Here is a 23,955-nt window from a genome sequence, read left to right on the forward strand (position 1 = left end):
TGATGATCTTCGAGTGGTCATCTGTGCATTCACACCGATGGGATATAGTGCGCCTCCGCCGGTTCTGATCGGTACTTCAAAGCCTACTATAGAAGGATTTTTGCACCCTTCCCAATGGACATGCGCGCGGGCCCCACCGCGCATGGCCACTGGGATGGGCACGAGGATCCCGCCAGTTCCTTCTGACCGCTGTGCCCCAAAGAGGACCGACAGCAGTGGGGAAGGAGGGCGGGTGGTGTGAATGCACAGATGACCACTCGGAGATCATCAGTTACAGGTAAGCAACCTGTTTATCTTCTTCGTGGTCTCTGTGCTTCACACCGATGGGAGAATAGCAAGCAGTATAAGTCCTACCTGGACGGAGGGTGCTGGAGGTTCTCACAAGTGAACTGCTTCCAAGACTGCCCTGCCCACCGGAGCTCCTTGAGAACAACGGAAGTCCAGGGCGTAATGCTTCAAGAATGAGTGCGGCGTAGCCCAAGTGGCAGCTCTGCAGATGTCCACCAGTGGGACCTCCCCTGAGGAAAGCCGTGGATGCAGCCAGTGCCCTCGTGGAGTGCGCACAAACAGGATGTGGGAGAGGCTTCTTTGCTAGCAGGTAGCAGAGCTTGATCCATCTAGATAACCACTGTGCGGATATTCGTCTCCCTCTGTTCTGGGCTGCATACGAGACAAAGAGAAAGGAATGTGGCGAGACTCCCACATTCTGTGCAGGTAGAAAGACAAGGCCCGCCGGACGTCCAAGGTATGCAGCCTTCTTTCTTCATCTGAGGAAGGGGCAGGGAAAAAAGTGGGTAGAACTACCGGTATGTCTGCTGACAAATGAAATTCTGAAATGACTTTTGGTAAAAAGTTCAAATCAGGGGCTAGGGTCACCCTGTCCTGGGTGAAACTGAGATAGGGGGAGTCGCAACGCAGCACCCTGAGTTCCCCTACTCTTCGTGAGGAGGTAATGGCTACCAGGAAAGCCGTCTTCCACGCTAGGAGCTGGTATGAGCACGTAGCCATGGGTTCAAACGGCCTCGTTGTCAGCCTAGACAAGACAAGGGGCAGGTCCCACGTTGCCGATGGTCTGTGTGATGGTGGAAAAAGGTGAATAAGTCTTTTGAGGAAATGTTTAGTAGACGGGTGTGTAAATACAGAGAAACCGTCCACTTCGTCAGGTGCAGCTGAAATAGCGGCGAGGTATACCCTCAGGGAGGAGTGACTCAGTCCTTTGTCCGTGAGGGAGAGCAGAAACCCAAAAATTAGGGTGAGGTCCGCTTGAGATGTGTGGGTTCCCCAATGCGCACAATAGCAGGTAAAGGAAGCCCACTTTGCTGCTTCCTGGTGGATGGCTGGCGGCTGTTGAGGAGAACATGGTGTATCCTGTTGGACAGCTGAGTCAAGTCAGCTACCATGCTGTTAGCTTCAGTTGGGGTATGTTGTGGTGGAGTATTGTGCCCCCGTGTGCCAGTAGAAGTCTGGTACCGATAGGAATTAGTACCACGATTGGTTGGAGAGGTGGAGCAGGGCCAGAAACCAGTGCTGCTGCAGCCACCATGGAGTGATCAGGATGCCCACCGGTCATTCCTCCATTATCTTGTGCAGGACTCTGGTCATGAGTGGCAGTGGAGGGAACATGTCTGTGGTGCCAGGGATAAAGGACCCCGTCCCCGAGCGCTAGAGGGTCCTCGCCTCCTCTGCAGCAAAACGCCGGACACTTCCTGTTCACTCTGGTGGCGAAAACATCTAAGTCCGAGTACCCCCATTCTTGGAAAAGGGGTTTCAGGTACAGCCAGTTCAATTCCCATTCGTGGAGGGACACACCCCCTCTGCTGAGGGAGTCCGCTGTCACATTCTGTATGCCCAGAGGTGAGAGGCAATCGGGTGAACTTGCCAGGACAGGCAGTCCTCCCATATGTCTGTGGCCAGTTTGCATAGCCGGAGGGAGATTGTACCTCCCTGTTTGTTGAGGTAGTAGAGGGCTGCGGTGTTGTCCGTCAGAACGGAAATTACCTAGCCTGGGATCAGATGCTGGAACGAGTGGAGCGCGTATTGTATGGCTAAGAGTTCTAGAAAGTTTATATGACACTGCTGGAAGTGTGGCTCCCAAGGGCCCCCTATGCAGATCCCTGCTAGGTGGGCTTCCAATCCTCAGAGGGAGGCATCCATTGTGATGGTTTTGGATGGACTCTGAAGTTTGAACGGGGCTCCCTGTCCCAAGTTGCAGTCTAACTCCCAGCATGTCAGGCAGTGCAGGACACATGGTGGTATGCTGAGTTCGTGAGATTGGGGATGTCTGGATGGGTTGAATGTTCATATGAACCAGACTTGGAGAGGACACATGCGCAGCCACGCATGGAGCAAGACCAATGTTGTGGAAGCCATGAGCCCCGGCAGTCTTCGGATCTGGAGTGCTGTGGCTACATTCTACAGTCAGATGGTTCGAATGAGGGCCTGGATTGCCCGGATCCTGTCTGGTGGTAGGAATGCTCTGCAGTGTGATGAGTCCAGGATCACCCCTATGAACTACACCCAAGTGGATGGTGTGAGGTGCGATTTCTTCAGGTTGACTTGGAGCCCCAAGTCCTGTAGGAGTGACATGGTGATTTGTAGATGTTCCTGGAGTTGCTGAGGGGACTTTGCGACCACTAGCCAGTCATCGATGTACGGAAAAATTAGTATGCCCTGTAGATGTAGGTGTGCTGTGATGACCACCATAGTCTTCGTAAACACTCTGGGTGCCATGGAAATGCCAAAGGGGAGGGCAGTGTATTGGAAGTGCTGGTCCCCAATGGCAAACTGAAGGTAAGGAAGAGATGAGGGATGGCTGGTTAGATGGAAGTATGCGTCCTTGAGGTCTATGGTGACCATCGATGCATTCTTCCAGAGGAGAGGTAAGATGTTCTGCAGGGATACCATTCGAATTTCTTGTAGACTATGTAGGTATTGAGACCTCTGAGGTTCATAATGGGGTGAAGACCCCCATCTTTCTTGGGAACAGTGAAATACCGGGAGTAAAAATCATGGTGATGAGCGGGTGCGGTGACAGGTTCTATTGCAACTTTTGTAATGAGGTTTTGTACTTCCTCCAATGGGACAGGTGTTGGAGGCGAGGTGATGATGCCGGAAGGAGGAGGAATTGGAAGGAATTCTATGCGGTATCCTTCCTGGATGAGTGCAAGGACCCACTTGTCGGATGTTATCCTCTGCCAGGCAGGTAAGTATGGGTGAAGGCGGGTGGGTTGGGGTGTGGGCAGGGTCCGGAGGGTGAAGTCAGACTCTGTTTGGTTGGCTTGGTGCCCTTGTGTTTGGACTGTTGTTGGCTAGGGTGAATTTCTGTTTAGCCCCATAGGTAGGTCTGGATTGGCTATGTTGTGACCGGGGAGACCATGGTCGCTCGGGATGGTTTTGAATATGGTTTCTTGGGCCATGATTTGGATCACGGTTTTTGTTTCTGGGTCCTGGAGGACATGGAGACTCCTAAGTTTCTAGACGTTTTGATGCTCTTATCCAGCTCCTGGAGAGCCATGTCAGTGGTTGAACTGAAGAGGCCTTCTCCCTCAAAGGGTAGGTCCTCAACCCAAGCCCTTGTGTCGAGCGAGAGTGCTGTCGCTCTAAGCCAGGAGTGGCGCCAGAGGGTAACTGCGGATGTGAGTGTTTTGGCGGATATGTCCAGAGAGTGTTTAGCCATGTTGACCTGATGTTTTGCGACTAGCATCCCTTCCTTCAGCAGACGTTTGAAGTCCTGACATTTGTCTTCTGGAAGCAGGGAAGAGAACTGTGTGGCCTTTTCTCATAGGGCGTATTGGTAACAGCTCATGCATGCTGTGTAATTGGCCGTCTTTATGCCTAGCGCACTCACTGCATAAAACTTATTGCCAATCCCATCTAGCTTCTTCTCTTTCTTGTCGGGTGGTGAGCAGAGTGTGTCTTTTTACTTTTGGAGGAGGATGTCACCACCACCAAGTTTGGCTTAAGGTGGTTAAAAAGGAAGCTGGCCTCCACTTCTTGGATTTTGTACATGTGATCAATCCTTCTGGAGGAGATCGGTGTGGATGCTGGCTTGTCCCAAGGTGATTTTGCAGTCTGAAGCAGTACAGAGGTCATGGGAAGAAATATCGGTGTTGAGACATCTTTCTGTACGATGTCAAAGACCATGTCTGTTATTGTAGGATTCGGTTGCAATATTGATAGCGAAAGGGTCTGTGCCATCCGCTTGATAAAATCGCTGTAGGCAGTGAGATCTTCAGAGGGAGAGATGGAGCCTGCCTCCAGAGATTGTTGTGGTGAGGGAGTCTCCATGCTTGTTTTGGGGTGCTCAGATTGGTTGGACTCACCGTCCGAGTCAGAGGACGCTGCTTCGCTTTCCGAGAGCTCCGGAGATCGAGGTGGGGTGCTCGGTTTCGGAGTTGACTTCGGTGGCAGTGGAGTGCGTTTGTGTCTGGCCGTCTTCGGTGCCGACGTCCCAGATGTTGGGCGGTCTCGGTCCCGATGTTTCGAGTGGTACGACATCATGGAGCAGGTGTCCCAGTCTGGGTAAGGCCAAGGCATCCATGGAAAGGAGGGCATGGGACAAGACCCATACATATACGGCCACTGTGGTGGATCCCAGCGTGGTGGAGGAGGAAGTTTCGGAACCTCGGATTGTTTGGGGGTCGGTTGCTCTGGAGTGGGTCGGTCCAACGGCTTTGACATCGAAGGAGTGTCCCTCGGTACAGGGTCGGATGGAGCCGGTTGTGTAGGTTGATCCATGTTCGATCCTGAGGACGTAGATCGGGATGACTGTTGGGTGAGATCGATTTCGAAATCGGACAGACTAGTGTCCTGAGTGTCTCCCTTCCGTCCCGCTAGCTGGTGCATTGGTGAATGCAAAAATTTAAGGGGCGGTATTGTCTCCGGGGCCAGGATCGGTTCCAAAGACGATGGAGATGGACGCGAGCTCCGAGCAGAGTCTTTCTTGCATCGTCTCTCCTTATCCTTCTTTTGTTCTTTGTCCTCCCTGTGTTTCTTAGCAGGAGTGGAGGCTTCTGATTCGGGTGCAGGGGTCGAGCGTTTCGGCACTGACCCGTTCGGCATTGGATTGAGCAGTAGTTGTAGCAGTCAAAGTAGAGATGAGCCCAGAGTCATGTTGCGACGGCACCGTGGAATGCGCAGAGAGTGCGGATTCCATGAAGGCTGTTTTAAGTCTTGCAGCATGATTTTTCTAGGTCTGCTTGGAGAATTTTGCACAGTGAGTGCAGGAGTCTGGACGGTGGGCTTCCCCAAGGCACAACAGGCAAAGTTCATGTCCGTCTAGAGGGGGGATTTTACTGCCAAATGGTTTGCACCTTTTGAAGAACGCCCAAGGTTTTTTCATGCGGTGGTGGAGATAGTCCCGCTGCCCCAAGTGACGGGGTGGGTGGGTGGGGGGTCGTGTCTCATGACCGGGGAGGGTGTGCTCGGGTAAATAGGCCTTACCCTGTGTCACAGAGGTTTCTTCTTTGTTTTCAGGAAAAAGGGTCGACGAAGTTGGAGAAAAAAGGTGAGTACCGATGAGCAGTTGAAGAGGGGAACCAATCTGCGCAGTGGTCAGAAGGGAACTGGCGGGATCCTCGTGCCCATCCCAGTGGGCATGTGCGGTGGGGCCTGCACGCATGACAATTGGGAAGGGCGCAAAAATCCTTCTATAGTAGTCTTTGAAGTACCGATCGGAACTGGCGCAGGTGCACTATATCTCATCGGTGTGAAACATAGAGACCATGAAGAAGATCTGCGGCCTTATGTGGCTTGTCTCTAATGGTGATTGGCTGGAATAGCTCTGTGCTCCTCCCTTGCTAGGATCTGACTGGAAGGGGAAAATGCCATTGTTTGGGAAATCAGTAAAATCAAAGAAGCTGGCTATCAGTACACAAACACAACTCTCCCGATTATTCTGAAAGAGTTTTTAATACCTAACAATCTTGGATTTGTGTTACCATTCCAGAAAATCGTAGTAGTGACCCAAACCAATGATTTCAGTGTATATTTTTGGCTTTCATTATCCACACCCCTAACAGCAATCCCGTAGGATTTTCAAGGCAAGGGCAAGCAGAGGTAGTTTGCCATTACCTGCCTCTCTGCAGCAACCCTGGACTTCCTTGGTGGTCAGCCTCCCATCCAAAGAGTAATCAGGATCAGTCCTGCTTGGCTTCCTCGATCCTGATGAGATCAGGCCAGCCTCAGTCATGCAGGTGAAAACTAGGCAAGCACATTCAGATCTTTCAGCTCTATCGAGTGACAGATATCTAGCTGGGCCAATTTACTAGTTTGGATTACATCCATTTGGCAGAGTCACTGTTTTTCTATATGAATGGTCCTATCAAAATGGCCAAAACCTAAACATGTAAGAACATAAGAGAAGCCATGTTGGATCAGGCCAATGGCCCAACCAGTCCAACACTCTGTGTCACACAGTGGCCATACAGTGTTTATATAAAACAACAAGCCTGCCTGAATACAACTGCTTTAGTTCATTTATAAAGATGTACAAGGAACAGTAACCCCCTCCCCATCATACACTAGCTGAAGCACAACACAATCTGCTTTCAGATGCTGTCTCTGCCCTCTCCCTGCCTCCTTTCTTTGCTTGCTGTTTCTGGATGCATCAGGCTAAATGAGGTCCTCTTCAGATGTATGAATGAAAGCTGTCTGTTGCCACTTGGCCAGAATTATTGTTACCTTATGAATAACTGGTGCTTCTGCATCCTTTTTTTTCACTGCCTCCGGTTCCTTCAGTTCATCCACTGAACCCATTTCCTTGGAATGATTACTGAGGGAGGAGAATTCCACAGTTGTCACTATAGGGCTGGCACAGGAAATGGCTGTGCTGAACTCTTTATGGTCTGAAGATAATTCCACTAAGAGAGGGGACAAAAGACGAACATAACATGAAATATTTAAATCAGCAATGCTGCACTAATTTTGCCAGGATGGTGAAGGTTGTTGTCCTCACACACACACACACACCCCTCCAGAATAACAGACATAAACTGAAGACACAGCAAGTGATGGCCTCTAGAAAGCATTTAGTCAGCAGAAACTAAAAATAGGGCTGCAATCTTTATCCAACTGGTCAGGTTGAGATTTATCTTCCATGCTTTAGAAAACAAAGAAACACTTACTTTTAGCCCTAAGGAAGTGGATTATAAACTAAGATAATGCACATAACAAAGGGCATTATTTGTTTATTACTGAAGAATCACCAAGATGAAGGCAGCTATCGATTCCAGAAGCAAACATCACTTTTTCACAACACCTCTAGAGGGCACTGTCCACATTGACAGCTTACCAGAGGATGAAGATGCAACTAAGGATAGTTTTATGTTACACTTTCCATGGCTGGTCAACACACACAGCACCATGAGGTGTACATACTCTGAAGTGATAGGAATATGCGTTATTGTGTTATTGCTCTCCAACTGTCTCAACATCAGAATTAGCCGATCAGGGAGAAAGGTGCTAAGCCTACCCCCCTACACATGCTGTGTCAGTTTTCTGTTTACAGACAGGGTTGCCAAGAGACCTGGAGAAAAAACGCTCCTTTAACAGAGGCCTCGTGTGTGGAAATGGGCAGCTCAAGCTTCTCATAAAGTGCAGGGAAATTATATCACTTGGTAAATAACATCTGAATAAGCCTTTGTTAAAGGGACAGACTCCCCACCCCACCCCCCCTTCCAGGCAGTTGGCAACTCTGTTTTTAGAGAATTTGTTAAGGTTAGGGACCCTTCAAAAAGGGACCCTGTTTGGGCAGTCTTGGAGCACTGCAGTCCCATCTAACACTTCAGCACTCTGCAGGCTCATGACCACCTCATTCCATTGCAGGTCCAGACCAGTGTTCCTCAATCCTGTTAAGTCTTTGGGTACCCCTGGAATGGGCCACCAGAAAATGTCTGTTAATTACAAAAAAGTAGGGAGGTTCCAAGCCAATGGGGACAACTGTTTCCAGCCTGGTGGAATCAGCTCCCTCTTCTAGACATCCAGGCCCTCACCAGATTGTTATCTTTCCCTAAGGCATGTAAAACGGAGCTATTACACTAGGCCTTTAGTTGAGGCGGCAGGCATCCTACTCCACTGGAGGGGCCTCTGTGGTGATCCGTCTCTGCTGTAACATAAATTTATTTCATTTACTGTCTTTGGTTCATATAATATGTGCCCGACTGAGCCGCCATTTATAATTTGTATGATCTGTCAAACTGTATTGTCCATATTGCTCTGGTTTTAACTGTTGTTTTTATACTGTTTTTAGAATCTTGCTATCCGCCCTGAGCCCATCCTTGGGAAAGGACAGACTATAAATTGCCTAAAATAAATAAATAAAAATGGGTGTTCCCAAAGGTGATACCACCTCCTTGGGGTTTCTAGACCGCCACCCCCCCCCCCCCACCATGCCACTAAAGACAGCCAGGACTGGCTCTTTGTTTTGGGGAAGAGCAAGTGAGTGTCAGCAGGGCTTATTTTTTGAGCAGGAATGCACAGGAACGCAGTTCTGGTTGGCTTGGCATCAGGGGGTGTGGCCTAATATACAAATGAGCTTCTGCTGGGCTTTTTCTACAAAAATGCCCTATGCTAAACAATGGCGATGTCAGGGAGTGTGGCCTAATATGAAAATGAGTTCCTGCTGGGCTTTTTCTAGAAAAAAGGCCTCGCGTGTCAGGAAACACACTGGTGGGCGTTGGGTTGGCGGACACATGGACTTAGTGGTCTTTATCTAATCATGCCATTCTGGCTATGGGACAGAATTTCTGCTTATGGGAGAGAGGGGGGTGATTTCTGTTGGCTCCCCCTCCCAATGCAAAAGACTTCTACTTGAGAGCCTGGATAGCTCCGAACAGCTACAGTAGACAATACTGAGCTTGCCAAACCAGAGGAAGCTTAGTGTGTTTGTGTGTCTCTATTTAAGTGTGTAAATCATGGTTTAAGGTAAACAATCTCCATAGAGGGCAGAGGACACATAAGCTCATGGTCCCAAGCTACAGACCTGGATTCCACTACGTGGAGAACACACAGTCTGAACCAAGATAGATATGAAAGGAAAACGCACGCAAATTAGGGTAGCCTTAAAATGCTTCTTGAAGACCACAAACCTGGAGATGTTCCTTCTGAACCCACTTTGTCTTTTTGGCTGGTTTCTTTAGCTTCTTCAAACAAGGAGCCCTGCAAGGAACACCGCAAGGTTACTGTTAAGTCATAAGAGAACCTGATAACAAATATATGCTTGTCATCACACAGCGGGAGAATCTGTTCCTTAAATGGCCTTTGTGTCTACTGACAACTCATGAACTCTGAAGTAGCTCTTAAAAATACCTGTTGGCTTTAATGGAACTTGAATCAGACTGCTCTGTAACTTGTGCACTGAAAAGTTTTGTTACTGTGATGAACAACTGCAAGTGCAGATAATATGCCATGATGAAAATATACAGTACTGCCAGAAAGGAAGCAGCGATCATCTGTTGCAGCTTTTAATTTCCCCAACTGAATCTAGCAGTCAAGACCCAAACCCCGCAATCGTATTGAACTGGTTAACTTTACTGGGACTGGACACAGGGATTATGTTGAAGAGACCTGTGTTGAAAGACCTGTATCACCACTCTTCTGTTTCCAGGCACAAATCAAAGTACTGACTTTCACCATCCTAAATGACTTGGACCACGGTATTGAAGCGTCCCCTTCTCTCATACTGGCCAGGTACTCTTTCCAACCTCTGCCCTCTGTGTCCCTTTCTGCAGAGGTGAGGCAGGTGGCAGCTAGAGCTGGTGCATCACTTTTGAAATACCCTCTCCCTTGAGATTTGCCTGCAAGCAGCTGCAAGCATAGCCAGCTTCAAGAGGGGATTGAATAAACATATGGAGCAGAGGTCCATCTGGGGCTATTAGCCACAGCGTATTGTTGGAACTCTCTGTCTGGGGCAGTGATGCTCTGTATTCTTGGTGCTTGGGAGGGGCACAGTGGAAGGGCTTCTAGTGTCCTGGCTCCACTGATGGGACCTCCTGATGGCACCTGGTTTTTTAGACCACTGTGTGACACAGAGTGTTGGACTGGATGGCCCATTTGCCTGATCAAACATGGCTTCTCTGATGTTATTATGTCTGGCACCCACCTTACTTTTTTTGGCACCAAACCAACACATTTCTATTTAATCCACACTTTTAATTCAAGGATTCAGTTCCTAAAGCTGTTTTATGGTTTTCTCCTATTCTGAGGACTATTCTAGCAATATCATTTTGGACTGCTCTGTTTATTACATGTGCTTTTATGCCCTGGCATGTCTTTAATGACTTGGCTTGCTTTATTGACTTGCTTTGATTGATATGACTTGTTTTAATTGACTTGTTTTTATTGTCTTTATTGGGTTTGTTTTATTGTTTTAGTTGTAAGCTGCTTCGAGCAGGTCTGGAGAGGCAGCATGCAAATCTTTTAAACAAAACTAAGAAAGAAAACATTTCTTTATTTTGGGACTGCACTATCAAAGATGACTCGCATGTGTGAATGAGCAGTCAGAAAACGAAACACCTTTTCCCTTTCACCACAATTGCAATGCAACTAACTGGTTCAAATTTATACTGTCTGAAGTCACACAGAAGAACTATGCAAAATCCTACATGCTCACCCACCAAAGATGAATCCTCATTTCATCCACACTTTTTGCTCCTCTAGGTAGTCCTCAATACACATTAAATGATACAAATAAATATCCACTGTCTGAAATCACTGTCTGACCTATTTATCTATTTGTATGTATATATGTATTTTAAAAAGAGCCCCGTGGTGCAGAGTGGTAAAGCTGCAGTACTGCAGTCCTAACCTCTGCTCATGACCTGAGTTCGATCCCGGCAAAAGCTGGGTTCAGGTAGCCAGCTCAAGGCTGACTTAGCCTTCCATCCTTCCGAGGTCGGTAAAATGAGTACCCAGCTCGCTGAGTGTAGATGACTGGGGAAGGCAGTGGCAAACCACCCCATAAAAAAGACTGCCGTGAAAACGTCGTGATGCGACGTCACCCCAGAATTGGAAACAACTGGTTCTTGCACAGGGGACTACCTTTACCTTTTTAGTTTTAAAAACTCTTTATTTTAAATGTCATTATAATTAGTTGCAGCCTTCCAGAGGCCCACAAGAGAACAGCTTCACAGGGTTGGTTGGGGTAGATTTCATGCGAATGCTTTGTTAAACATCACAAAAGCTACAGGAGTTAAAATCTGACTCTGCCATTGACAGAAAACTCAGCATGGAGAAGGAAAGCTTTATATTTGGGCAAATTCTAAGAGTGTCGGTAGGGCAGGCACAGCGTGAGCCAAGGTCCTCCTTTAACCTAAGTTCTGGGACTCTTTAAAAGAATTATATGATTAGTTTTATGGTTTGGGCAAATGCCTTCTCTGGGCCTGTAAATAAAAGCTACACAATTTCCTTTCCTTTTTTCCCTGATGTGTTCAGAGTTGCAAAGTAGCTAACCAAGATTTGAGCTTGCAGATGCATTTTGCTCAGGGCCTTTTTTGCATCAGGAACTCCTTTGCATATTTGGCCACACACCCCTGATGTAGCCAATCCTCCAAGAGCTTACAGGGCTCTTCTTACAGGGTCTGCTGTAAACTCCTGGAGAACTGGCTACATCAGGGGGGAGTAGCCTAATATGCAAAGGAGTTCCTGCTACAAAAAAAGGCCTTAATTTTGCTGTGACCACTTGAAAATCAACAATTTCCCTCATATAAGTGTTGGAGTGAGTGACTCAGCATGCCTGCACATTAGGAGGCACTACATCGCTCTGTATATACAGGTTTTATCTCCTTGAATGGGATGCCTCTCTTGGTCTTAACCTGGGCACTGTCCTCTGACCCTTTGGGTGATTACAGGCCAGAACTTTGGGCGGACTCAGAGACGCCTCTGAAATTGACCAAAAAGATCCCTCCAGACGGCAACATCTCTCACCTGTCCACATCCCACACTCAACCCATCCTCCAGGCTCTGCAGAACAGCTCAAAATCTACCACTTTTGAAGTGGTAGCAAATCTTTGAGCCAACCGCCAGTTGCCTCCTTGCCGTCCGGAAACGGCAGGGTGAATGCGAGGCAACTTGACTGTGTGAAAGCGCCAAGCTGCCCCAAGGCACTTCCGCCCTTTCTTTTTTTTTTTAAAGAAACCAGCCAGAGTGCTCGAGCACTTGAGTGGATGACCCATTGGGGGAAAAAAAGAGGAGTCCAACGTCTGAGGCGCTTCCATGTCTGGAGGTGCCCAGTTGCCTGGCAGACAGGATGCAGGCGCTTCGCTGGGGAGCGTGTGGGGGCTTCTGGATGGCTCTTTTTGAGCTGACCCACTTTGGAATGCCTCCCAACCACCCCAAACTAACCATCTGTTATCACCCTTCCGCTCTCTTTTTGTACTCTCTTTCACCGCGCGTGGCCTTAGATGGAGACGTATCTCTGTAGAGCTCTCCTGTAGCTACAATGCTTCTGTATTTTCACGCATGATGCCAGACAAGCTGGCCACTTGTGATAGGGAAAGTACTCTTTAGATTAGGCTTCTCTTTCTCTTCGTTTGACAGCAACTAGAATGCGAACTGGATTGACTTGAATAAATGTAAGTTTGCTCTTTTGCAATATACTTCTGGGGAGATTTATTTACCACTCTCGGTATCACGTTTCTTTGACTGGGCAAACTTTGTTTTATTAACCAAATATTCCCAATAAATAGTCTCTAAAAGTGGTGGGTGGAACTGATTACAAAGATGTTTCCCATAAAATAGCAGTCAATGTGAAACTCCCAGTTAGTTGTGTATTTTGATCACTTGAGATTCCTTCCAACTGCATGATTATCTAGTGCATTTGTATCTTCCCAGGGCCTTTTTTGTAGCAGAAACTCCCTTGCATATTAGGCCACACCCTCTGATGTAGCCAATAATCCAGGAGCTTACAGGACTATTAGTACAGGGCCTACTATAAGCTCTTGGAGGACTGGCTACATCAGGGGTGTGTGGCCTAATATTCAAAGGAGTTCCTGCTACAAAAAAAAAGCCCTGATCTTGCCCTTCTTCCAAGGGTAGTATGTGTGGCTCACCCTTCCCCATTTTACCCTCACAACAACCCTTTAAGGCAGACTGGGCTGGCCAAGAGTCACTGGCCCAAGATCGCCCAGTGACTTTCATGGCCAAATGAGGTACTGAATCGGGGCATTTGAGGTCAGAGTCCAGCACTCCACAGACTACCCCACGCTGGCTCCCCACTGGGTTTTCTCAGGTATAAGCAGTTTCCATATGGTTGAGAGAACTACTAAAGGGGCCCCTAAAAGACATCCATGAAGAGCGTCTCCAAACAAGCAATGCTGATCTGACAAGTTTGGCCCTTACGGTTTGCTCTCTGAGCTGGCTGTGCTCAAGGAGCCTCTTTAGAATGAGCTCAGAGCTAGAAGAGTCCGGCTTCACCTCCAAAGCGCCATCCACTTCCATCCCACCATCAGACTTTGGCGATCGACTTGGGGAAGGGGCAAATAATAGCGCGCCGTATTCTTTCTCTTTTCCCTCTTCCACTCCATTGAAGGTGTCTCCGTTCATGCTGACTTTTCCATCTATCTGCAGGGCACAAGGGAAGTAGAAAGGGTAAGCAAAAAAGCTCCAAGACAGCCTTTGCTTTTTCCTACAGGGAAAGCAAAGCAGACTTCTCCGTTTAGCACGACACACAGCAGCATTACCGAAACCCTTCTCTTGAACTGTTTTGATGCCCTGCCCGCGTTACGCCAGCAGCAAGAAGGCTGCTGGTCTCTGACTTTGCTTTGCACTGCAGGAGCAATCCTTAGGGCCAGTCTACACATTGCAAAGCCTTGTGGGTGGATGGTGTAAGGCCGGACTTCTTTGTAGCAGGAGCTCCTTTGCATATCAGGCCACATTCCTCTTATGTAGCCAATCCTCCAAGAGCTTACAGTTAGGCCCTGTAAGAAGAGCCCTGTAAGCTCCTGGAGGATTGGCTACATCAGGGATGTGTGGCCTAATATGCAAAGGAGTTCCTGCTACAAAAAGAAAGTGTGAAGACTTTGCATCTGATGTTCAATGGGAGTTATGCACCTCTCAGGCCCATGTGTCCCCTTGTTCTCTTCATGGGAAGAAGTGGCTTCAGCCTTCCCCATTATCACTCCGGCACCCTTTGACTGCCCTTCCTTTGCCATCGTCACAGCCGACTTATGGAGACCTTGGCTGCGATCACACCCACTAAATAGTGCACTTTCCAACTAGACTTCACTGTATGAACTGGCAAAATCCAGCAAGAAAGTGCACTGAAAGTAGATTGAAAGTGCATTATTTCGTATGTGTGATTGCAGCCCTTATAGCAGGGGTGTTGAATCCATTTGTTATGAGGGCCGAATCTGACGTAAATGAGACCTTGTCAAGCCGGGCCGTGTGTGTCATAAAATGTAATGCCAGGTAACACAGATATAAACTTTATAAAGGACACAGACAAACACAAAGATTTTTTTAAAAAACTTAAAACATACTAAAAACATTAGTACTTGTTGGTTTTAAAGGTGCTTTCTTTGCATCTCTCCGATGGAATCCAGGGACTGGGCAAAGGACGCTCTTTTCTTCCTCCCCCAGGGGACCAGGATGGGGAGGAGCCTCAGAAGGAAAAGAGGCTTGGCTCAGCTCTGCTGTGCAATTGAGAGAGCCTGCCAAAGCAAGCTCTGCCTCCCTTTCTTCCCAAGGGACGCGCTTCAGCCAATGGAGAAAATAGAGGCTTTGCTCTGTAGCTCCTGTGCAATTGAGCAAGCCTTGCAAAGCAAGCTTGATGCAGAAGGAAGCAAGAGAGAGGGAGAAGGAAGCAGATGACAGACAGTTACCGAGAGCCTGATAGCCCTCCGGGGGCCTGATTGAGCCCCTGGGCCACATGTTTGACACCTCATAGGGTTTCCAAGGCACGAGACACTCAGAGGTGGTTTGCCATTGCCTGCCTCTACATAGTGACACTGGGTGTTCTTGATGGTCTCCCATCTAAGTACTAACCAGGACCAATCCTACTGATGAGATCTGATGAGACTGAGCTAACTTGCCCCATTCGGGTCAGGGCTGCTACTCAATTAAAATACTTTAAATCAATTAATTTCACTGGCTGCTGGACTCAATATTGCAGCTCTAGCAACAGTGACAATGATAACACCTTCTTATTGATATTTGTAACATGTCATTGTTCTGTTTCGGTTCCAAACTATCAGGGGAAGCCGTGAAACTCAGCCTACCTTAAAGCTTTTCAAAACCTGCGGTGTGTTTTTCGGCTGGGAGTAAGGCTTGGGCGTCAGCATAGGCACGGCCTTGGAGACAAAAGGTTTGCTTGGAGAGGTGCAGCCCGGTGAAACGCTGGCTTCTGGTTTGCTGGCGGGGAGAATGGTTGCCTCTATCTTGGCAGTGTATTTGGGGGTGGGGAGCGACTGTTGCCGTAAGTATTTCAGGGGGTTTGGGTCCTTGGGCGGGGATGTGGAATTTGGCTGGGCTGAATGGCTTCTCTCCAGAATTTTTGGCATCTCCAGGCGTTCAAGCACAGCTTCGCTAATGGTGAATCTCTCGATATATTGTTGGAGGATGTTTTCCGCCTCTTCGTGCGACCTGGCATTCTTGTATGCCTCGTGCAGCTCTTGCTCTCGCCTCTCTCTGGTGTGGGAACAATAGAAGGAAGATCACTATAAAACAACCGGGTTCTAACACTCTTAAGCAAGATGGGAATTTCTATCCATTTCTAGTTTGCTGATGATCCTGACAAAGCTGTATCCAATACCTATTGTCTGGTTCAATCAAGATATTTCAGAAGGGGGGGGGTGAGGGGTGAGCATAGCATCGTGGTTAGTGTGTCAAACTAGGATCTGCAAGGCCCAAGTTCAAGTCCCCACTCAGTCATGGAAGCTTGGTGGGTGAGGAGGAGGAGGAAGAGGAGGAGAAGAAGAGGAGGAGGAAGAGATTGGAGTTATACCCTACCCTTCACTTGGAGTCTCAGAGTGGCTTACGACCACTTTCCCTTCCTCTCCCCAACAGACACCCTGGTGGGGCTGAGAGAGCTCTGAGATAACAATGACTGGCCCAAGGTCTCCTAGCTGGCTGCATGTGGAAGAGTCGGGAATCAAACCCAGTTCTCCAGATTAGAGTCCACTGCTCTTAACCACTGCACCAAACTGGCTGGTCACACTTTCTCAGCCCAGCCGGCCTTACAGTATCTGACAAAGGAGCCTCTGGCTCTTGAAAGCGTTTACCCTGGAAATCGTGTTGGTCTTGAAGGTCCTACTGGATTCAAATCTAACTCTTCTAACCTCACAGAGGAGGGGATGTTGCGAGGATAAAATGGAGGAGGAGAAAACAAAGCTCTAAACTCCTTTGGGCTCCCTTTGGGGAGAAAAGCAGGGCATAAATAAATAAACAAATAGAGGTGGTGGTGGGGAACCATTTCCTAAGGATGCCCGACTGGTCTCAATGAGGGCCAGGGCCTTTTCGGTTGGGGCCCCGACCTAGTGGAATGAGCTCCCGCTAGACATTCAGGCCCTGTGGGATTTATCAAGGTTTCGCAAGGCCTCCAAGACGAAGCTCTTCCACCAGGCTTTTAATTGATCCGGAGGGTGTCCCTTTGATACTCACTGGTCCCTCCATCATCTCACCATCATGGTGACTGTGTTGTGTCGATAGTCATCATCAGCCTATATGCTATCATGTGGTTCTGCTGTTGTGTCTGAGATATCGCATTGCCTTCGATTTTATACTATCTGTTTTTACGATGTAAATTTTTAATCTGTAATATGTGTGGAAATCGCTGCTGTGAGCTGCCCTGAGCCCGCTTAGTGGAATAGGGCGGGATATAAATCCAAAAATCAAATCAAATTAAATTACACAATCAGCAGAATCATGTTTAACAGCTTTGGTGTACACCCCCACGAGCTGAAGGTGGGCAGACCTCATGTTTAAAAATGCAACCATATCAAACACCGGAAATACGGAGAGGACTAGAATGCATCAGGCAGAAAACTGTTCGGCTCTTTCCTCCCCTAGTTTCCTAAGTGCATGCAGTGTTCCTGCGTTTTCATAGTATCCAAAATACCTCCTCGCTTCATCAGCTTGGCACAGCTTTGTTGTGCAATTCAGCTGGTTGTGCAAGCTGCCCCCATTATTGTTTAATATTAAATCATTCATTCATTGGTTTGATATGCTGTCTCTCCAGAGACCCATCCAAACTGGCTTGCATCAGAACATAAATAAATAACACTAAGAATGCTGCTACAAACAAGCCTCTAACATTTATTAGACTCCGTTTCTTGTCACCAGATAACAAGCCCGAACTTCATTTTATCAAACATACCACCCAGGGCTCTTTTTCTAGCAGGAGCACTTCTGCATATTAGGCCACGCCCCCCCTATGTAGCCAATCCTCCTGGAGCTTACAGTAGGCCCTCTAATAAGAGCCCTCAAAGCTCTTGGAGGATTGGCTACATCGGGGGGCGTGGCCTAATATGCAGAGGAACTCCTGCTAGAAAAAGAGCCCTAATTCCATCCTTTGTTTTACCAGCACCTGGTAAATGAGCGGTATATTCTTTGATAACACAAAAGGGGTAACTTTCCTCATCTCTACACATTCTCACAAAATCTCCACAGAGTTGCAAATCCTGACATTCCCCACAGAATCTCAGAGCAGCTTACATGATTTTTCCTTTCTCGCAACAACCTTATGAGGAAAGTTAGGCTGAGAGACCATGGGTAGGATCCTGTAGATCACAGGATCTAACCCAACTTTCATGGCAGAATGGGGTCTCTAGTCCAACACACTAACCATTATACCCAACCAGGGGTGGAATTCTAGCAGGGGTCTTTTTTGTAAGCTCTTGGAGGATTGGCTGTATCAGGGGTGTGTGGCCTAATACGCAAAGGAGCTCCTGCTAGAATTCCAACCCTGATTATACCTAACTGACTCTCTGCTGTGATCAAGAATCGAAAGTCATGCAAAGCTGGACTCATTAAAAGAACATACTTCTCTTCCACAATCTCTTTGTAAGTCTTGATGCTTTTCCTTCGCTCGCTGGCCCCATCACCTGTGGTCAGTAACCGTTCCATCTTCTTTCTCTCAGCTTCCTTCTTCAACAAATCCTGTGATGCGCTTCTCCGACGACTCTTCCACCTAGCTAAGTCCTAGAGGGGGGAGGCAGAGGAAAAAGATCCTACTTCATACACGTGTAATGCTCAAAATTGACCTTGTGAAGTAGGGTAGGCTTAAAGACAGTGGACTGGATCCACCAATGATTTCCTGTGATGAAAAAGAAGGAGGGGGGGTCACCAAGAAGGCTATGGTGGGGGACACAGGACCTTTGTGGGCAAAAGCCGTGTGTACCACAGGATGTAGTAAGGAAGGGAATTGAGTAGAATCAGGGCTTTTTTTGAGCAGGAACACAAAGGAACGCACTTCCAGCTGGCTTGGTGTTGGGGGTGTGGCCTAATATGCAAATGAGTTCCTGCTGGGCTTCTCAGACAAAAACATCCCATGTAAACAATGGTGATGTCAGGGGGTGTAGCCTAATATGCAAATGAGTTCTGCTGGACTTTTGCTACCAAAAAAGCCCTGAGTAAAATTGAGAGGAAAGCTGTCTGGATCTCATCCAGTGGTTTGACCAATGGGCTGCAGTGGAGTGGGAATTTGAACCTAGGCCTCCCAGAAGAAAGCCAACACCTAGTCCTTTGCTTAGTTGATCTCTCCTTCTGGTATGACTAGCAATGCAATGAGATATACACTTGCCCTTCCTAGATTTAACGCAATGTCCCTTCTACAGTTCTAGAAAGAAGATGTTAAGAATATAAGAGAAGCCATGTTGGATCAGGCCAATGGCCCATCCAGTCCAACACTCTGTGTCACACAGTGGCCAAAAAACCCAAGTGCCATCAGGAGGTCCACCAGTGGGGCTAGAAGCCCTCCCCCCTAAGCACCAAGAATTCAGAGCATCACTGCCTCAGACAGAGAGTTCCAACAATACACTGCGGCTAATCATAATGTATGTTTATGGGAAGTTCAAAGAAGTTGAAGCTTTTTTTTCCCCCAAGTTTAAAATTTTTTAATTAATTAATAAAAACACAATTCTACAAACATCAACCATAACAATAACAATATCTATAACACAAGCCATCCTGTTTTGTATATGATATACAGAGTAAATATCTAGTAAAAAGCAAAATCTAAATATTTATCCGGTAATTTACAAAGTGTACTTTGGTCAGCTTGTACATAGGCAAAAAATGAAACCATTTCTCTATAAACATATTCTTCTCGCTTCCTTTGTCAAATGCTTCTGAATTTTGTATAGAACCAGCTATTTTATCCATCACTATTAGGTCCCAAATTTTAAGAAACCATTTACGTTTAGAAGGTAGAACTGAAGCTTTCCACTGATGAACTATTAATAATTTCGCTGCTAAAATAAGCATAGATGCCAATTCTTTCTTATGTTTTGGTATTTCCAAATTATTCCATAGGTTAAGCAATATTGATTCACGGGAGAAGGGCACCTTATGATTTATAATACGTTCAATCATGGGTAAGATTAGTTGAAGCTTTGTTATGTTATGTTATGTTATGATACTGTAAGCCGCCCTGAGTCCGCTTGCGGAGAGGGCGGGATATAAATGCAAAGTAATAAATAAACAAACAAACAAACAAACAAACAAATAAATAAATAAATGTTATCTGCTTTATTACCATATCATTGGGCATTCTCAGATACATTTTTTCTTATGTTACTGAAAGGGATCATTATTATTTTTCAAAACCCTCCGCCAATTAATCTACTTCCTAAAGATTACATTATACAGATAATAAGTTTCTTTGCCTTTGCTCTGACCAAAACGCAGCAGAGACGTATTAAAATGAATGTGTTTAATGGCTACTTCAATTAGCTCCAAGCTTGCTTATCAAGGTTTCTGTACTGGCAATTAGCTTTGTGCTATTTATTAGACGCTGTTATTGCCCTGTTTCAATTTTATGCTGTCTTTTGCAAAAGGAAAAACTAACCCAAGTGTGATTTGATTCTACAGACCTACATAGCCAAAATTAATTGGAAAAACAGAGGCTGACTTAAAAAAAAATGTGTTGCCAAGTTGAAAACTGTTCTCTTTGAACTTTATTATGCTTTTTTGAGCGCAACCAACTGCTGTTTTAAAAACTTTATTCGCTTCATTACTGGCCTCATGAGAGCCTCCTGAACACACCACAGAGACGGCATGAACTTGGATTGATTTCTGTGAAATGTGAGCTTGCCTGACACAGGCATACAAGATGTGTGGGTGCTTTACACAGGAACTTCCTGAATAGAACAGTAAATGGTTTAAGCATCGGCTGCCACATAGTGGCACTGTAATATCTGACACCCAAAGCATCTTGCAGATGTATCGTTAACTGAAGGGACCCAGCATAGAAGCAGCACACCATGGATTTCTCCTTTGATCACTTTTCATGTACAAGATGTTTCTTGCAGCTGATAACGTCTCTGCATTCGGTAAGACAAGCATGACTGTGAGCTGGTTCACAGATAGGGCTTTTTTTGTAGCAGGAACTCCTTTGCATATTAGTCCACACACCCCGATGTAGTCAATCCTCCAGGAGATTACAGGGCTCTTAGTACACGGCCTACTATAAGCTCCAGGAAGATTGGTTACATCAGGGGGTGTGGCCTAATATGCAAAGGAGTTCCTGCTACAAAACAAGCCCTGCTCACGGATGTAGCCCCGCTCAGGGCCGGCTCGTCCACTAGGCAAACTAGGTGGTCATCTAGGGTGTTGGGAGGGGGCACCGAATTGGGCTCCCCCCCTCCTGGTGCCCAAGGTATCCACCTAAATTTGCCTCCCCCCTGCCATCACCACCAGTCCCCTCCCTTCCACTGAGCTCCTGCCACCCCTCCACTGTGCTTCTGCCACCCCCCTTCGCCCTAAAGCTTGCCGTGAGAATGCTGAGCCCTACTCCCGGCTTCTTGCAGCTGCATCTGCGCATTTTGTGAAGAGACGGATGGAGGAGACTTCACTCCCCCCTCACTTCCGGTTCTGGAAAGGAGGGGGGAAGAAGCTTCCTCCATCTGTCTCTTCACAAAACATACAGACGTGGCTGCAAGAAGCCAGTAGCAGGGCTCAGCATTGTCGTGTCGAGCTGGGGGGGACGAGTGGAGCGCGGTGGGGTGGTGAGTGGAGCGCAGCGGGGGGGTGAGTGGAGCACGGCGGGGGGGTGAGTGGAGCGTGGCGGGGGGTGAGTAAAGCGTGGTGGGGGCAGCGGGGGGGGGGAGCCTGCCTAGGGTGCCATGTGCCATAGAGCTGACCCTGGCTGCACTGGATTTTCTCCATATAATTATCTCCCTGCCATGCTTGTGGTTAGTTTTCATGCGAGCCGGAAGTCAGAATAAACACGTTTGCAGGTTATTGTAATGTCTGCAACCACAAGCACTCAAATGTACTTCTTATTCACACAGAATGGACTCCATGCAGCCAGAGATACCTGCAGGTCAGAGGATGATCGTACAGCTGTTTCATGACATGTGAGCCATTCCTTTGGGGGTGCTGCAAGGAATCTGCACGTGTGAATAACTCCAAGGGCATGCCAACACAGCAGCTTAACGCAAATTAAATACACAGGGCACATGGTGTGTTTTTGCAGGGCTCATGCTGCCTTGGTGTCTGACAAGCTAGTTAAGCATTATATATAACATTATATACATTAGCCCTGCATTTCCACAGCAGCAGCCATCACATGCCAAAAAACGGTACATTTCCAAGCTTTCCCCTCTGCACTCAAAAAATGGTTTGCTTCTGTAATAGCCCCTTAACAAAACATCTTTTTGAAGAAGGAAAAACTTCAAAAAGGGAACTGCTGCGGAAATATATAAATTAAAAAAATACTGAAATTAAATAAAATACCAAAATAAATAAAATACTGAAATTGGTAAGGAAAAATACTCACTTTAAAAATGGCAAAACCAAAAATCCATGAAATTATAATACACCACGTGACACCCCCCCCCCGAAAGCATTAGGCACATCAAAAAAAGCTTTTGTAATTCTAGCAACTATTTCTTAAAAAGAGGCACTGAAACATCCTAAGCGGCAGGACTCGTTTTTTAGCAGCAGCTCCTTTGCATATTAGGCGACACTTCCCTGATGTAGCCAATCCTCCTGGAGCTTACGGTAGGCCTTGTAAGAAGATCCCTGTAAGCTCTTGGAGGATTGGCTACATCAGGGGTGTGTGGCCTAATATGCAAAGGAGCTCCTGCTACAAAATGAGCCCTGCTTAGCAGTCAATGGTTTCTGGTGGAACCGGACAGCCCCAGTTTGAGCATAAAGCTCAAGTAGATCATTCTATTGCTAAGTCCAAACGGGGCTTGGAAAGAAGGGAGGGCTGGCCCACCTGCCACCGGCTCGTACTCACGTCTTGCCATCGATCCTCGTCTTCTTTCAGCTGGTGGTGAACGGTCTGCAGCTTCTCGTGGCGAGCTTTGCTGTGCGGCTGCATCACGGCGGCCTCGTCCGAGCATCTCATGTCGAACATGCTCACGCTTCTGCAGGAAGGCAAAGAAGAGAAGTGACTCCTCGGGAACATGGAGGGCGCTTGAAATGTTTCGGCCAAGGGAGGGCGCTAGAGCGAAATTAAACACATTTCCACTTAAGCCCTTCAGCATCTGTCATAGTTTATGGAGAGGGGGCTTTGGAGGTAACGCTGGCCACATGAAAAGCCTTTTGTTATGCTTATGTGCTGCGCTTAGCACCGGACATACGAATGGGCATGCAAACTGCTTGCTTGTGGTGCATTCTAGTAATTCACCATTCTAAAAAGAAAAGCTGGAGGCTTGGGGCTCAATGTAATCCGAGACAGTCCTGGAAACCCAGAACAGGGTCATGTTTCTCAGCTGTCCCTTGTTTAAGCAGCAGTGTCTATAATGATCTGTCCTGAACTAACGGCCTCATGCAAGGCTTTATTTTTGTAGCAGGAACTCCCTTTTTATATTAGGCCACACACCCCTGATATAGTCAGTCCTCCAAGAGCTTCAAGGTAAAGGTAGTCCCCTGTGCAAACACCAGTCGTTTCTGACTCTGGGGTGACGTCGCATCACGATGTTTTCACGGCAGACTTTTTTTACGGGGTGGCTTGCTTCCCCAGACATCTGCACTTTCCCTCCAGGAAGCTGGGTACTCACTTTACTGATCTTGGAAGGATGGAAGGCTGAGTCAACCTGGAATCAGCTACCTGAACCCAGCTTCCACCGGGATTGAACTCAGGTCGTGAGCAGAGAGCTCAGACTGCAGGACTGCAGCTTTACCACTCTGCGCCACGGGGCTGCCAACAATAAGAGCTTACAGGGCTCTTCTTACAGGGACTACTGTAAGCTCCAGGAGGATTGGCTACATCAGGAGGGCATGGCCTAATATGCAAATGAGTTCCTTCTACAAAAAAAGCCCTGGCTTTATGTAAACCAGTGGTTTTCAAACTGTGTTCAGGGGAACCCATGGAAGCCTCTCAGAGGTTTCTACACTCACAGCACACAAGTTATCCCCAAACGGCAGCGTGCTCACCTCCTCTGATCTTTTGCAGTGATGTAGAGTTACAGAAGAGCACTGCAGGTGTTTCAAGTAACGTTCTTGGTTCTGATTGCAGTGGCAGAGAGACTGACCAAGTGTGGTTAGTGCTGCGCATTAAATGAGCATGTGCCTTAGAACACCCTCCAAGAAACCACAGCATGCACAGGGGCTCCCAAAGAACTCCCTGGCTTGCAAACTTGTGTGAAAAAAAAGCATTTCTTGAAGGCAAAAAGTCTGAAAACCACTAGTCCAAACTTAAGATAGGAAATAATTTACTCTTGAGCAAAGCTTTCTGCAATATTGTTTCTGAGACAACTGGAGACTCCGCTCGAGTTTCCTGAACGCTGAGAGACAGCTGGGCCTGAACTGTAGTTTAAAATGCCAATGGCAAGTAAACAGTGAGAGTTGCCT

General features: G+C 47.3%; 1 protein-coding gene across 1 annotated transcript in view; it reads right to left on the minus strand.

The window, feature by feature from the left end:
• LIMCH1 (LIM and calponin homology domains 1) overlaps window positions 1-23,955 on the minus strand; it is a 292,250-nt gene that overhangs the window by 31,911 nt on the left and 236,384 nt on the right. Inside the window, exons 17-22 of the mRNA XM_060246331.1 lie at window positions 22,397-22,526; window positions 17,975-18,132; window positions 15,213-15,621; window positions 13,336-13,557; window positions 9,087-9,156; window positions 6,682-6,860 (exon numbers count right to left, since the gene is read on the minus strand). Coding sequence (XP_060102314.1) covers window positions 6,682-6,860; window positions 9,087-9,156; window positions 13,336-13,557; window positions 15,213-15,621; window positions 17,975-18,132; window positions 22,397-22,526 — 1,168 coding nt within the window. The remainder of the gene's footprint in view (window positions 1-6,681; window positions 6,861-9,086; window positions 9,157-13,335; window positions 13,558-15,212; window positions 15,622-17,974; window positions 18,133-22,396; window positions 22,527-23,955) is intronic.

Source organism: Heteronotia binoei, chromosome 9, assembly GCF_032191835.1.
Source record: "Heteronotia binoei isolate CCM8104 ecotype False Entrance Well chromosome 9, APGP_CSIRO_Hbin_v1, whole genome shotgun sequence".
Taxonomy (NCBI): domain Eukaryota; kingdom Metazoa; phylum Chordata; class Lepidosauria; order Squamata; family Gekkonidae; genus Heteronotia; species Heteronotia binoei.